The following is a 14,291-nucleotide window of genomic DNA, read 5'->3' on the forward strand; positions in this document are numbered from 1 at the left end:
TTGGACAAGCCATCGACAGAAAATTGTAGGGTTTTTTTCTCACTCCCATTGCTTGAAGTCAGCAGTTATCAAGTCTCCATAGCTAATGGAACGGTGTAATGAGACAAGAATTTTAGATAATGTCCCTTCAGAATACCATGACTTGAAGAAAGTGTTCAGTAAAGATCGGGCTCAGTCTCTGCCTCCACATGGACCTTACGACTGTGCACTTACATTTCTTCTTCTTTGGCCGCCGGTTTGATTCATCCCTCATTTTAACCGGTTGGTGCGGCTTTTTTAATTTATTGACAAAAAAGATAAGACCCTTCGTTCGTGAATTGATTATCATGGTTTGAATGATATCATACCAGCCCTCGCGGATCCTGAGGTCCTCTGGCGCCGGCCTTTTATTTATTCCAAGGGTGAGGACCAAAATGCATGGCGAGGCTGCATTCAGCCATTTTGGTCCTCACCTTTGGAATAGCCTGCCAGAGGATGTCAGGTCTGCAGAGACTGTTGATATTTTTAAGAGGAAGCTCAAGACACACCTTTTTAGTTTGGCTTTCAACAACTTTTAAATAATTTGTCTTTTCTTTTGATTGAAGATAATTCTATGTTTTGCTTTGAATGTTTTAAAGCACTTTGAGTTGCATTTTTATGTATGAAAAGTGCTATATAAATAAAATGTGATTGATTGATTGATATAACGGTTAAGAATAAATACCCTTTACCTCTTAGATTCAGCGTTTGCCTTGTTGCAGTCGGCAATGATATTTACAAAATTGGATCTTTGCAATGCATACCACTTGATGAGAATAAGACAGGGGGAGTGGAAGACCGCTTTCAAGACACCATTAGGCCACTTTGAATACTTGTTCATGCCTTTTGGTCTGACTATTGCACCTGCAGTGTTTCAGTGCTTCATGAATGATGTCTTACGGGATATGCTAAGCATCATTTGTTTTGTTTAGCTAGACGACATTTAGAATTTTGTCAGAGACCCGCAGGAACATCGTCGGCATGTCCGTATGGTGTAACAACGCCTGCTGGAGAATCGCATTTATGTAAAAGCGGAGAAATGTGAGTTCCACACTGAATCTGGAAAGTTTCTGGGGTTCATAGTGGAGAAGGGCTATTTTAGAGCCGATCCAGCTAAAATCCAGGCTGTAGTCGAATAGCCAACTCCAACATCAAGGAAGCAGTTGCAAAGGTTCTTGGGTTATGCCAATTTTTACCAATGGTTTATCCGAAACTACAGCCAAAAGGCAGAACCCTAACACGGCTTACATCCTGTAAAAGAACGTTTGACTGGACCCGCATTTTCCTAACACATCCTAATCCTGATCTCCCTTTTGTGGTTGAGGTAGATGCCTCGCATTCAGGAATTTCCCAACGATCCCCAATTGACCAGAGGCTCCACCCCTGCGCCTTCTTCTCCTGATGCCTCAGAGCCGCAGAAGCAAATTATGATGTAAGAAATCATGAGTTGCTGGCCACTGTCCTAGCCCTCCAGGAGTGGAGACATTGGTTGGAGGGTGCCAAGGAGCCATTTACCGTGTTTACAGACCACAAGACCCTGGCATACATTCGAACAGCCAAAAGACTCAATTCACGTCAAGCACGTTGGGCACTGCTACTTACCCATTTCAATTTCATCCTTACTTATCGTAGTGGTTGTAAGAACATGAAACCAAATGCCCGGTCCAGGCTCCACGCTCCTCCTGATGCGGATTCTAGGACTGAGACTATCATCCCTATTGAGCGAGTTGTGGGAGCGCTAAGATAGGAAGTGGAGGAAAAGGTGACTGAAGCCCTGAAAGACCCTCAGGTTCCTGTAGGCTGTCCGGTGGGCAATTAAAAAAAAAATTGTTAAATACAAACATTAAAATAATAACAGATTAAGAGAAATAAAATGTTCCTTTTTTTTTTTTTTTTTTTTTTACAATTTATATTTCACACATGAAGCCAAGGTCCTCTCGGCCTTCTTGTTCTGACAGACACTAATTGATTGTAAATATTATTCAAAGTCCTTGTAAAATACTGTACTGTAAAATGTGGTTTGTGATTTCCAAATGTACATTTTTGTATGCAAAACTTGGCCAATATAATTAGCAGATTTTTTTTTTTTTTTTTACAAAATAACCCAAAATAACATGCTCATAAAATAACATAACATTTGCAGTAAGTTTCTCACAAATAAATTGTGCTAGCTTTCATAGTTTCATTGTAGATTCACAATGCCAGAAAAGATTATTTCAGGAGAAGCTGAGCAAAATGAACAACTGGTATCAATATCAACTTTTATCATAAAATTTTATCATAAAATGTTTTACTGGGTAAATTTTATGAATGAAATTAAAATTGAGCGTCCGTTATTCGTCATCCGTCTGCAGCGTAGGTACCCTTCTGTCGTCCATCATTCGCCTTTTTGTCAGGGGGAAATAAAATAGTATCTGCCTATAGGCCGGTCTGTCTCTGATTTTAATCGGGCTTCCGTCAGCGATTCCAACTGCAAACTTCAATAGCACCACCACAACACCAACAACACTGAACTTGACCTTATATTAAATATTGTTTTTTTCTTACTATGACACTGTTGAACAGTGTGGAACAGATTCAAACATAATTAAAAGCTTTGAAAACAAATATTTAATAAAATAATGTTGACCTTATTTGAAACGTTTCAATGGTCAAATTTGAAATACATCGTTGGCTAATCTTCTATTTTGGATTCAGATGTTTATATTCAACTCCAGAGGAAATGTGGTGCCTCACTACCTAAAAAATCCCATCTGTGCCCTTGAGTTGTGCCGTTACTCAAGGCACAACTGTGCTGTTTTGTGCCGTTACAAAAACCCAACAGACATCTACTCTGTTATGTTGTATAATATTTACTATGTTGTATTGGTTTCAGATCGAGGTTAAGCGAGAAAGCGCTGTAAAATGACTTTGGTCGTAATGTGGACTACAGTTCCCATGAGGCTTTGCAACACTCTCGGAAGTTCTTTTCTTTCTTTCCGGTGTCGGTGGTGTCCCTTTCGGATTTACATCGGCGGGTGAGTCGATGCAATCTGTTACAATCCATACAATGTGTGCCCTCAAATCCATCATACGCGTGCTTGTAAAACGTTATTTACATTTCTGTTCGTGCATCTGATGAAATCAACCATTATGAAACGACATGGTGCATGTTGTGTGGCGCGAGGTGCCTCCGCTAAAGCTAATGCCCGGCCGCTAAGTGTTCCTCACGTCATGCCGTGTCAATATTCAGCAGAGGCCTCCTATTAGAAAACCTTCTTACGCGCACTAAAAGCGCTGAAGCAGCTGTTCTTTTAGAGTTACCTTTGGTGTAGATGTGCTCAGTTAGCTCCATGTCGCCTTGAGCGTTAAAACGTTAGCCTTGCTAACAGGGTAGTCAACATGCCTGTAAACCGATTGCATCGCTAAAATTACATAGACTTCTTATGGCATCGGATGTGATTAGAAGTCAGTGTAATTTCTGTTCCATGAATTTCGAGCGAAAGAAGCTGAATAATATTTAAGTCTGTTATTTGGGTTTAGTAATTGACTGCTTTCATATTCTGATTATGGTATTGTAAGAGTAAGCATTACGTGAACACTTTATTTCCTTTTTCAGTCACAATGGCAGCCCTCCGACCCCTCACAAAGCCCAAAATCGTCAAGAAGAGAACCAAGAAGTTCATTCGCCATCAATCGGACCGATATGTTAAGATTGCGGTAAGTTACAATTCATTGTGAAGTGCAACCCAAATGCACCATTTGTTGTCAACCTACTGATGAGGATGCATATGACTCATAGGTGAATATATCCCATTTCTTGTCTACAAACAGAAAAACTGGCGCAAGCCCAGAGGTATTGACAACAGGGTCCGAAGGCGGTTCAAGGGGCAGATGCTGATGCCCAACATCGGTTATGGTAGCAACAAGAAGACAAAATATATGCTGCCAAGTGGCTTCAAGAAGTTCCTGGTGCACAATGTCAAGGAGCTGGAAGTTCTGATGATGAGTAACAAGTAAGTTACATGTTAAACAATATTTGTTGTTTTGGTGTATTTTATATTGTCCCTGAAGTACAGTTTAAGGGACTGCTATGCAAACTGAAGTAGAATATCACTTGTCAAACACTATATCTTAGGCCTACATACACCAATCCGACGTCGGTAAGCGTCGGGGCGTCTGATTGCGCCGTCTGATTGGTTTAGTGAATACCGTCTTAACACGGGACCTGTCAGAAAGCGTCTGGTGGGCGTTTCCGCGAGTTGAATCTGTGTCGTGAGTCGTGACATTTGGTCACTCTGATTGGCTACTAGTTAGCGAATCAGCGCACAGGGCATGAATGGGAAGTGACAAATGCAGAAACTGTGAGTACACCTTTGTTACCTTTATTGGCCATTAATAAAACGAAAGCAGAATTCACAATTCTTAGAATTGCGTCAGAACAGGTCATGTCACGTGTATTGTTACAGACAAATGTATGAGTGGCAATGCTAACAACTGAGTATGTGTGACGTATTGTAGCGTTGCAAAATGAATCAGGCCAAACTCTTTAATGAGTAGAAAGACTGTCTTGGCCGTAACCACGCCAAACTAACAACGCTAACCAGTGTGTAACTTAGTGTCATTTCTCCTTTCCCTCTCCTCCGCCCCGTCCTCTGTTGTCACCTTTACGCCCCACCCCTCAGAGGCCATAGGAAATCGCAGAACCTGTGAACTATATGCAATGTTTTCCACACTATGTATGTGGATAGTGCACGTCGTGTGTGAAAGCGCGCTACCTTCAAATGAGTGTTGAATGCAATTGATAAGCAGTTAGTGAATAAAGCCCAGCTAGACAGTGTATCAACGCCTTTTGTTACTCGCAGTTGGCCTCTCTAAGCAGCAAATTAAATCTGACGAATGAATGAATTCTTTTTACTTGTTTATTAATTCAAAATACTAGGATATGCTCGATAAAAAAAATAACATTTCAAACATTGTTGAATACTTGTGAACATCTACACACACAACAAACATTGTTAAACACTATTGAACGGAAAAATGCCTGAGCTCTAATTTGACCTACTTATTAACATGCTTCAAAACTCACCAACTTTTGCACGCGCATCAGGAATGGGTGAAATTTTGGTACCATAAAAAATGAAACCCCATAACTCAAAATTACGCTCTAGCGCCCCCTCAGAAAAAAAACAAACAAAACTGCCTATGACTCCCAGTAGGAACGTCATAGACACATGAAACAAATACCTAAATGTAGATCTAGATGAGACCTACATTTCACACATTGACAAATTCCAGCTAAATTTAACAGGAAGTTTGCAACTCCCCCTTCAAAGTAAAAGTTAGGTAAAAAAAAAAAAGTGGCCTCACATCCCCCAACACAATGCAGTGACCCAGTCTGACTTCCTTGCCACCTGCCGCTGTGAGGGTCAACCGCGGCAACATTACATTAAAACAAAGTTTGACCACAAGAGGGCCCCTGGGTTTACAAAACCCACCAACATTATGTCAGCGACACGCCAGTGATTTCATGTCACCCATTGTTGATATTGACAATATATTTGCACCGTTACTGTCAAGCAAATATGTTGATTTAATTGTTAATGACGCAATGACGTTAATGTTGCTTTGAGTGTGTGTGTGTGTCTACTCTAGTCCTTTCCCAGCCTCGTCAAATTATACAAATTTTGAACCAAATAATTCACACTCTACTTATTTTTGAGGGAAGTGTGAGAAATGCATCACCACCTGGTGGTACTGTATAACTCTGGATGCCGGTCAGCGAGGTGCTTGACCAGTTTGGACGTGTTCCCACCTCGAGCCACGGTAGTTTGAAAACAAGCCTTACAAATGGGCTTTGTCATGTTGGTCGGCTTGCCGTGGCTGTTGTCCATGTAAGCAAAAATGTTCCATATAATACGACACTTTGCGCGTCATGCTTTTCAATGACAGCAGGCGCTTTCCTGCTTGAGGCCATCTTCCTCTTGCACACATGCAGAAGGAGGCGTGTCACTTAAGGAGTTTCTCACATGTCGGTGAACAGGCGGCTTTGCGCTTATGCATACTGGCCTTTAAGACAGTTTGCGAGCTGCGTTTTTTTTTTTTAATACCAATGTTTAAAAACAATGGTATTCGAGCTGTTTTTGATGCCGAAATATCACCATACAGTACCAGTATACCGTGCAACACTTTGATAAGCCAGAGATGTGTGCATTGTAGTTGTCATCTGTTTATGTTGATGACATACATCTTTAGTAGAATTTTATGAAGTTTTCGTTGTGAACGCTTAAAACTGTCAGTCGAAGTGTTTATTTAGTAATAACTAATTGAGGTAGATAAACTGTCTTGCATAATCATTCGTGGTTCATTTGTTTTGGTATAAGCCCAGCCTATAAAACCAACAAATGTGTAACGGAAGTGTAATTGGAGTGACATCTTGACTGAGGGACAAGCTTTGTATGTTGGGGAGGAGACAAGTTTTGGCTCGGGTTATTAGCAAACTAAGTTATGAGTCTTCACAGCATGTGCACGCCATGTACATGCCACTTCTAGTGCATTTTCTCCATAAATAATCTGTGTGCCTTGTGTATTTCAGAGTAATGTTGTATAATGAATTTGGAGTGATGTGTGTAGTATATGTATGGTGTAAACTAATATAGGCAAGCTTTTGGGGAAGTGGGTTGCCAAATACGCCTTTCCATGGATTTTTGATCATGTGTTCTTCAGGATACAACAATGTAAATCCCCATTGATGCAGCATTATCTGATCTCTGATTCCCCTGCAGGACTCACTGTGCGGAGATCGCTCACAATGTATCATCGAAGAACAGGAAGGTGATTGTGGAGAGGGCAGCTCAGCTGGCCATCAAGATCACCAACCCCAACGCCAGGCTCAGGAGCGAGGAGAACGAATAAAATGGCTGTTCATAATAAATACTTTCAAATAGAATCTTGCTCATGTATTTTTGTATAGTATTGTATCATTGGTTAATGCGAAATTGAGTTTGTTTGACATCGAAGGTGAGGAAAATAAGTTAGTTTAGTTTGGCTGTTAGACATTTGAAATGGTGCCATGAACATGTGGCTTACGTCACATGAGTAAAAAGTGCCGGTGGTCAAATGTATAGATTGTTGTACACGTTTTTTGTTTCTACACTTGTAGGGATTCCATCAGATTTATCTACAAATTATCTGCTCATATTTTTGTTGGTGTTGACCCACATTGGTTCCCTTCAATAACTGTGTCCAGATTGTGGTTTTGCAGTGTTGAGAGGTGGTACCCCATTGAGAAAGTTTCCATTGCGATATGGCAGCCAGGCAGTGCCCCGCAGTGCTTAGCCGTATGCCATCTGTCAACTCAATTGTGCCAGGGGCACACACAAAAAATATCATTTGCCAGTCACCTTGTCAAGTGAGGGAGAAGAAAAAACAAGATTGAGTATTTTTAGAGTTATTATGCGACACCTGACAGTGGATGCAGCCGAGTAAGCTGCAAGTTCTCCAGAGAGGGACGAGAACGTCAGCTAGACTCATTCTGGAAAGTTGGAAGGATCCATTCGGTTCCTGTCACAGGTCAAGACAATGAACATGTCGACGAGCATAGTGTTTGGAAAAGGCCACCTCAAAACCAAGCAAGTCTCCTTTGGCTTCTCTCATCCCGACCTGAGGAGAAGCGTCCACTCTGCAAGAGGAAAGAGGAGGATGTTCTCCTTTTCACTCAGATGTCGACTGGGCATTGTGCGAGCGAGGACAAAAGGTACAAATCTAAACACACCAGACATCATTAGGTACAAGTGCTCAAATGTGATTAATTTATGTTGTCGACATTTTGTCATTAAGCAATTTGTCCAGCAACATTTTTTAAAAGTTAAAAATTTTTTTTTTTTTAAGAGAAACAATTCTCAGTGTTACATTTTGAGATTTCATTTGTCATCTTGGCGCACCTGATAGTCAGGCATCTGAAAACAATGCTTCAAGGAATGTTGCTAACAATCATTTACTGTTACATTTCGTTTGAATAATTGTAGTTTTGCAATAATTACAGTGACAGCTTTGCAAACCAATGCTAATGTCAGTTTTTGCATCTAAATACACTAGCAGTCTATAGTTGCCGTGCAAACTGGTGAATACTAAACAGGAAAACTTGGTTAGTGACGTTTATGAAAGTTTGTTCTTGCCGTGTGAATTATGTACGTGTTGCGTGGGCTGGTTTTTTGTTGTTGCGCGGGCTGTTTTTAGTGTAATATCGCAGTCCTTGGTGACGTCACCTGTTTTTAAATTGCACTTGCACTTTACTACCACAAGATGGGAGCCCGGTCACTTCACATGACGTTGATGTTGAGATGGGTGATGAAAAATGGAGGTCAAGCCTTTCTATTTTTTTTCTTTTGCCAAAAAGACATTGTTGGTTTTGCATAGGTTTTAACTTATTTTTCGACGCCTCCTACATTGTTACAGCTGCCGTGTCATCAGCTCGATTTACATTGATTGTGTGACAGGAATCTTTTATCCCGAGTTTTTTCCCCCCCAACATGCGGATACTCTTGTAGTCCCGTGAAAGCCAATTTGCACATATACACCTTGAACAAAATAGAGCGCTAGCAGAGCTGGGCAATCAGGATAGGTGTTCTGAAATTCCTTCCTACCCGTCGAGACGTCCTACCAATGCCCAGTGCGCTTGCGCACGGATGCGCACAACGCCGAAACGTGTTTTCGTGGGAAATTTGTAACTTTTCTTTCCTACCTGTGGTACGTTCGCTTGAAAGTGGTTATTTTCGTTTTTATGGAGTCTTATTTGACTATTTACTCGCCTCAAAAATACTTTTGGCATGTGATTGGCATTGTGTGTCTTCTTGTAGTAGCTTTTGAGCATAGTGTTGCTCTGTTGACCACATTCATCACGCATATATGTGTATGTATACTACACTCAGTTGTCAGGACGTACTACCTGCTTTCACCTCTGTTTAAGTATTTTCTTAAGGGATTTTTTTCAGTTCTACCTACCAGTCTGCATCTAAACAAAACAAGCTGAACGCGCATGGTAGTATTTTGGCCGTCAAATTAGTCACCGTTAGGACGTTTTGCAATGGGTAGGACATTTTTGCAGAGCAGGCTGTCAAATCAGCATTTGTTTAGAAGTTTCGACGGTTTAGGACAATTTGGCAGGACACCGGTCCGCCTACCTGCCCGTGATGGACATTCTGTAGGGATACACGGGAAACTTAAACAAATAGTTGGACTAAGCATAGTCGGAAGCCCATTTTTTTTCACATCTATGTAATAGTCTATTTTTACGGTGGGCACACTAGAAGGTGAAGCACAATGAAGTGAAGTGAATTGAAGCAAGTGTTTAATTCTTTACATTCTATTTAATTGTTATTACTCTGTTTTTAATCATTTAGAATGTTATAGAGTACTATTTTTGTTATTAAAAACACATTACACACTTATTTTGGCGGGGTGGAGGCTGTAATGTGTTAATAGCATTTCCTTTCAATTCAATGGAGAAAAATGATTTGAGTTACTAGCGTGGTCACGGAATAAATTAAAGTCGTATCTCAAAGCACCACAGTATTAGAATTTAGGCCAGTGCTTCTGATAGTTTTAAGCAAAGCTGGGCGTTCCGTCTATGTGACGGACCGGTCCGTTTATCCGTCACTGACGGGCGCCCGTTTTGCTGACAGTTGACGAATGATGGAACATTTTTTAAAAAAATAGACGGATTAAGCATAGAAGGAAACCCCTTTATTTAGTCCGCCATCCATCTGCAGTCTGTCATTAGTCTATTTGTCGCGGCGAGCCTTCGATGGCCGTGACGAGCGTAGGGAGGAAAATAGTGAGTTGTTGTTGCATGGGGGACAGGTTTGAGTGAGGCACCAGGCTGTCCAGGCAAGCAGGCAGGCTTCCAAAGCACAGTGAGTCACAATTTCTGACGGAAGGGTACCCACGCCCCAGACGGATGATGAATAACGGACGCTCAATTTTTAGTAAAATGCCCAGCTCTGGTTTTATGGCCAGCAGAGAAGGCTTGCTGACCCACCACTGATGTAATGTGATGTAATGTAATGTAATTTTTGTATTGTAATTTGAAAGGGAGTTTATTCAGTCGTTTTACTGTTTTAGCATGAATAATATTGATTCTCTTCTCAGAAATGAAAAAGCATAGATTGGTGTTCGTTTTTATTACTTTTTGTCATCTACTCCCAGGGGTTTGTTTGTAATCACCGCAGCGTCAATATTCCATCTCCCGATTCCCTTCATGCAGCTAGTGATTAATAGGCTATTAGAGAGGAATAAAAAGCTCCCACAGGAAATTACCCTCAGCAAAGTATTTTGTAACAAGTGGAACAGCTGACTAATTAGGCCTGGTGCAGAAATGAGGAATTATTTGTAACCTTTCAAAATTAGCCTGACCTCACTTGAATTCTTGTTAAAGACCCGGCGTGTGTAATCGTTGTTGCTTGTGCGCAGGGCCGGAACGGGACTTATTTTGCAGCCGTGGAGTTTCAAGGCTCAGACCAGCCCACTTTAGTTCACAGCGTTTTTATGAAGATGTATAGTTTACATGTATTAGTGTATCAATACAAAATACTAGCGTACCATTTTCTCTAACATCAATATTTTTATTGTATTAGATCAAAAATCACAATTAACTGAATGTGCTTACAAGATCACTTTCAATGTTTATTTGAACAAGCATGAGAACATAAATAGTTTGAATGGACAAAAGATAAAATAGGGCTAATAGGCAAGTCTACATGATATGGGGTATGACACTTAAGGCAGATTTTTCAAACGCCGTTAGTTCAGTATCATTTAGGCAGCTAACAAAGCACTTCCTGTTAGCGCTTCACACCACTTCCGGTGCACCACTTTGCGGACAGATGTTAACTTCACGATCGATGCACAGGACCACGTCCGTTAAAACCGTCACATAAAATACTCCTAACAAAATAGTGTGATGAAACCAGACTATGGCTAATCCAAGGCTCCAGATCAATTTTTTTTTTTTTTACTAGAAGTACAGTGGCCCCTAAACTGAAATTTTAGTAAAAAGATTTAGGCGCAAATTGACTTGCAAAGTAAATATTTACTTTTCCAATCATGTTCACTATATTATTGATAAATGGAATGAAGAGCAGAAGTTTGTCTGCAACAAAAAAATATTCAATAAAAATTACCAAAAAAAACCCTGTAAATCTACTCGGCGCACATGCGTGAGTAAGTGAAAAATGTACTTGCCCTGTCTCAAATTTTAGGGGCAAAATGCCACCATTTAGGGGGCAGTCTGGAGCCCTGGGCTCACCCTAACAATGTGTTTGCATGCACATGAATGGGATTAAGACAATATACTGGCCAACGATGCACACTGCCAAATGAATTCCCAAAAATGCCCTCAGGCGTCTTACTACATCACACATGCTTGTGCAAATATACAGTACAAATGCATGCAAATTAGTCAATAGTTAAGACATTTAAAAAAAATAAAGATGAACATATTTCTCTTAAAGAATACATCACTTTGTGGCCTTTACTACCGGATTATTATTTTTTGGTGTCGCCGAGGCTTCACAACATGCCATTAGAGAATCGGCATTCCCAGCATGCTTTGTTGCAATGACAATTAACACTCATGACTGTTCAATATAGTTACAGTGGTGTTGTTTTCTCGTCGTGTATTAAATTATTTCTTACTTTTGGTATAAAATTATTTTGACTTTTGATCACTGTCTTTTCAGTGAGAGTACAGTCAGTGCTACCTTCACTATAACGGCCTACTCTGTGGAATGTGTGCAACGAGAAGACAATACCACAATGAGGACTACCAAAGACATTTTATTTGCCAATTTCAAACAAACCCGAGGGCCATAAGAATTGTCTTTGTGCGTCCAAAATGGGACAAAGCCCATAAAAGCAGTCCGGGCCGCCGTGATTTCTCCCAGCGCTCCAGATTGTCCACTCCCGGGCCTTGCATGTGTGTGAGACTTGGTTTGGCTCGGCTGGGCTCAGGAAGTGACAGGCGTCGAGAAGTGCGCGCGTGACAAATGTTAACGACAGGTGTGGCAGCGGTTGCGCCAACGGAGCTGTTAAGGATCTCTGTTCGGATAGCTCGGATGTCGGACCAAATGTCTTTCTCATCATTTAAACCACGCGATCACTCATGATCACCCCTCCGGATTTGCGCATATGCTGTTGTGTACTGTTGTGGTGAGCAATTGATATGTAAAGTCTTAGTGTGTGAGTGGGTGTGCACCTATAATGAAGCTTGTTTGATTTGGTGGGAAATGCACGAAGCCCGTGCGCGTGCGCGCGTGCGTATGTGTGTAGGGGGGGAGGGACCAGTGACAGTGGTGTGCTCCTGCCTCACTGAGCCCCTCTGGCAAAGAGAGAGAGAGAGAGAGAGTGTGTGTGAGAGAGAGAGAGAGAGCGAGAGGGTTATGTGTGAGTCTGTGAGCACATGAGAAGGGGAATGATAAATCCAGTGGAAAGAGATGAACATTTTGTAAGAGAATGGCAAGAAAAGGATGCATTCATCTCCTTGTTTTGGATTCTATGCAAAACCAGAAATTGGTAGACTCGTTTTGGGGGCACCAAAGTGGTAACTAAGGCCGTTGGAGGATCAGGGCTTCACTTTGGCAAGTATAAAGAGAGGGAGGCCCAAGAACCAAAGATGGGGTTCCTCTTGTATCTGAGCGGGTGAAACGTTCCAGTCAGCAGCTTATTCCTCAGGTGGACTTTATATCAAGAAGGTGACTCCCCAAAAGGGAACTGCAGCCATGCTGTGTGGTCTGAGGAGAGACTCCAAGAACAGTAACGGTAAGACCGCCGCTTTGTCATCTTCACCGGGTCACGAGTGTCATCCGTGGTGCCGTCGAGGAGGATTTGAGGGCGAGAGCATTGTCACGTCCAAACGAGAATGTCGAGACTAAATATACCGCGGGAAACGTGAGCGTCGGCAAAGCGCGTCCAGCCGGCGCCTCGTGCCATCCCGCCAAGTGTAATGTAGACGGAACCGATATAGATGTGAAAAACCGGGCCTGTTTGTGAATCGGGTTCGACATCTGAAAATAGCATCATGACCTCATCGGCACATTTCTGACACACCCCCGCCTGCGAGCTCATTTTGAACCCACATCCTAATCTGCTTGGCGAGGAAGCGCTCTTGATTCAAACCAGCAGTTCATTTACTCATCTTATGTATATTCATAATAGAATCCGCAATTAGAACTGTAATGACATGCAGCTCTTCTGGCGAGCTCGCAAGAGTCACCGTCGGGGCTGTTTATTAATCAGCTCCAGCGGAACATCTTGAAGGCGAGTGACGCTTCCGTTAAGCCTTGGGGAGGGAGGCTACAGCGGTACAGCGGTGGCGCGTCACGCCACGCGCGGCACGCTGGGTCCTCGTAACCCACAGCTAAAGTTGCCTTTTGACTGCAGTGACAGCTGCCGGACTGTCAACCCCCCCCCTCAAGAATCTGCGTGGCATTAAGCCTTTTGCCCAGTTTTCCATGTGTCACTCTGCGTATGTGTACTCGTACCTTTGGGCGAGCGCGCTGGGTATTTGTGCAAGGATGTGTGTAAAATACCATGTTATGCAAATGTATCTTCTTTACATCATGAGAAAATAAGCAAAGATATTTCCGCGGGTTTGCTATGAGTCACGGGGCTGTGTGGAAAAAAAACAAACAAAAGAGTTTGCTTCTTGAATCTTTGTATCCAGGTCTGACGGTTTCAGGCCGCAGATAGTTTGACAGAGCGTCTGGTGTCCCTCAGTCATCGCCACAGCGGATGGATGTGAACACTTGACCGAGAAAAGGCAGCGGGTTTGATGCCCTCGGAGCAATTCAGTCCTTTGCGTAGCGGGTTGCTCAGTTTTGGCTGTTAGGTCTTGGCTCGCTGACCAGAAGATGGCAGGTTCAAAACGTGCTGGAGAGGTGCCAGCGCACTTCTCGTGTGCATCCGGGAAGCCCTTGAGCAAGGTACACAAACCCGCAACTGCCTGGGCGTGCACCTCTGTATTGCTTTTGCTCTTCCTGCTTTCCTCCTAGCAAGATCAGAGAGAGAGTAAAATAGCAGCACCCCTCAGGATGATGCATTGTTGTTAAACACAAGTGCCATCTAGAATCACAACAGCGCTGCCTTGACATACAAGTGACCTGACTTCCGAGTTTTCCTGAAACGCGAAACGTCCAGCTGATTTTTCTTTTTTTGCCTTTGACTTGCGAGCAAAAAAATGGTCCCCATTAGTCTAAACACGGCATTCTGACTAATATTGCGTTCATGGAATATGGATT

General features: G+C 42.2%; 2 protein-coding genes across 5 annotated transcripts in view; both read left to right on the forward strand.

Moving 5' to 3' along the window:
* Positions 1-2,893: 2,893 nt before the first annotated feature.
* On the forward strand, positions 2,894-6,946 carry rpl32 (ribosomal protein L32). Its single transcript, XM_086033661.1, has 4 exons — positions 2,894-3,035; positions 3,617-3,717; positions 3,832-4,013; positions 6,783-6,946. Exons 2-4 carry the CDS (start codon positions 3,622-3,624, stop codon positions 6,910-6,912), a joined length of 408 nt encoding a protein of 135 aa, XP_085889787.1. The 5' UTR covers positions 2,894-3,035; positions 3,617-3,621; the 3' UTR covers positions 6,913-6,946.
* A 465-nt stretch (positions 6,947-7,411) lies between these two features.
* LOC147153641 (glutamate receptor-interacting protein 2-like) overlaps positions 7,412-14,291 on the forward strand; it is a 37,864-nt gene continuing 30,984 nt past the window's right edge. The window contains exon 1 of one of the 4 annotated variants that reach the window (XR_015087167.1): positions 7,412-7,753. Coding sequence is in view for 3 of the 4 variants with exons in the window: in XM_086033682.1 (XP_085889808.1) it covers positions 7,579-7,753 (175 nt within the window). In the remaining variant the exon portion in view is untranslated. Of the gene's footprint in view, positions 7,754-9,957; positions 12,814-14,291 lie in introns of those variants that run through there. The other 3 variants (XM_086033682.1, XM_086033674.1, XM_086033690.1) reach the window with 3 other exon arrangements.

The sequence above is a fragment of the Filicampus tigris genome, chromosome 1 (assembly GCF_054856515.1).
Source record: "Filicampus tigris isolate MCC_2025a chromosome 1, RoL_Ftig_1.0, whole genome shotgun sequence".
Taxonomy (NCBI): Eukaryota; Metazoa; Chordata; class Actinopteri; order Syngnathiformes; family Syngnathidae; genus Filicampus; species Filicampus tigris.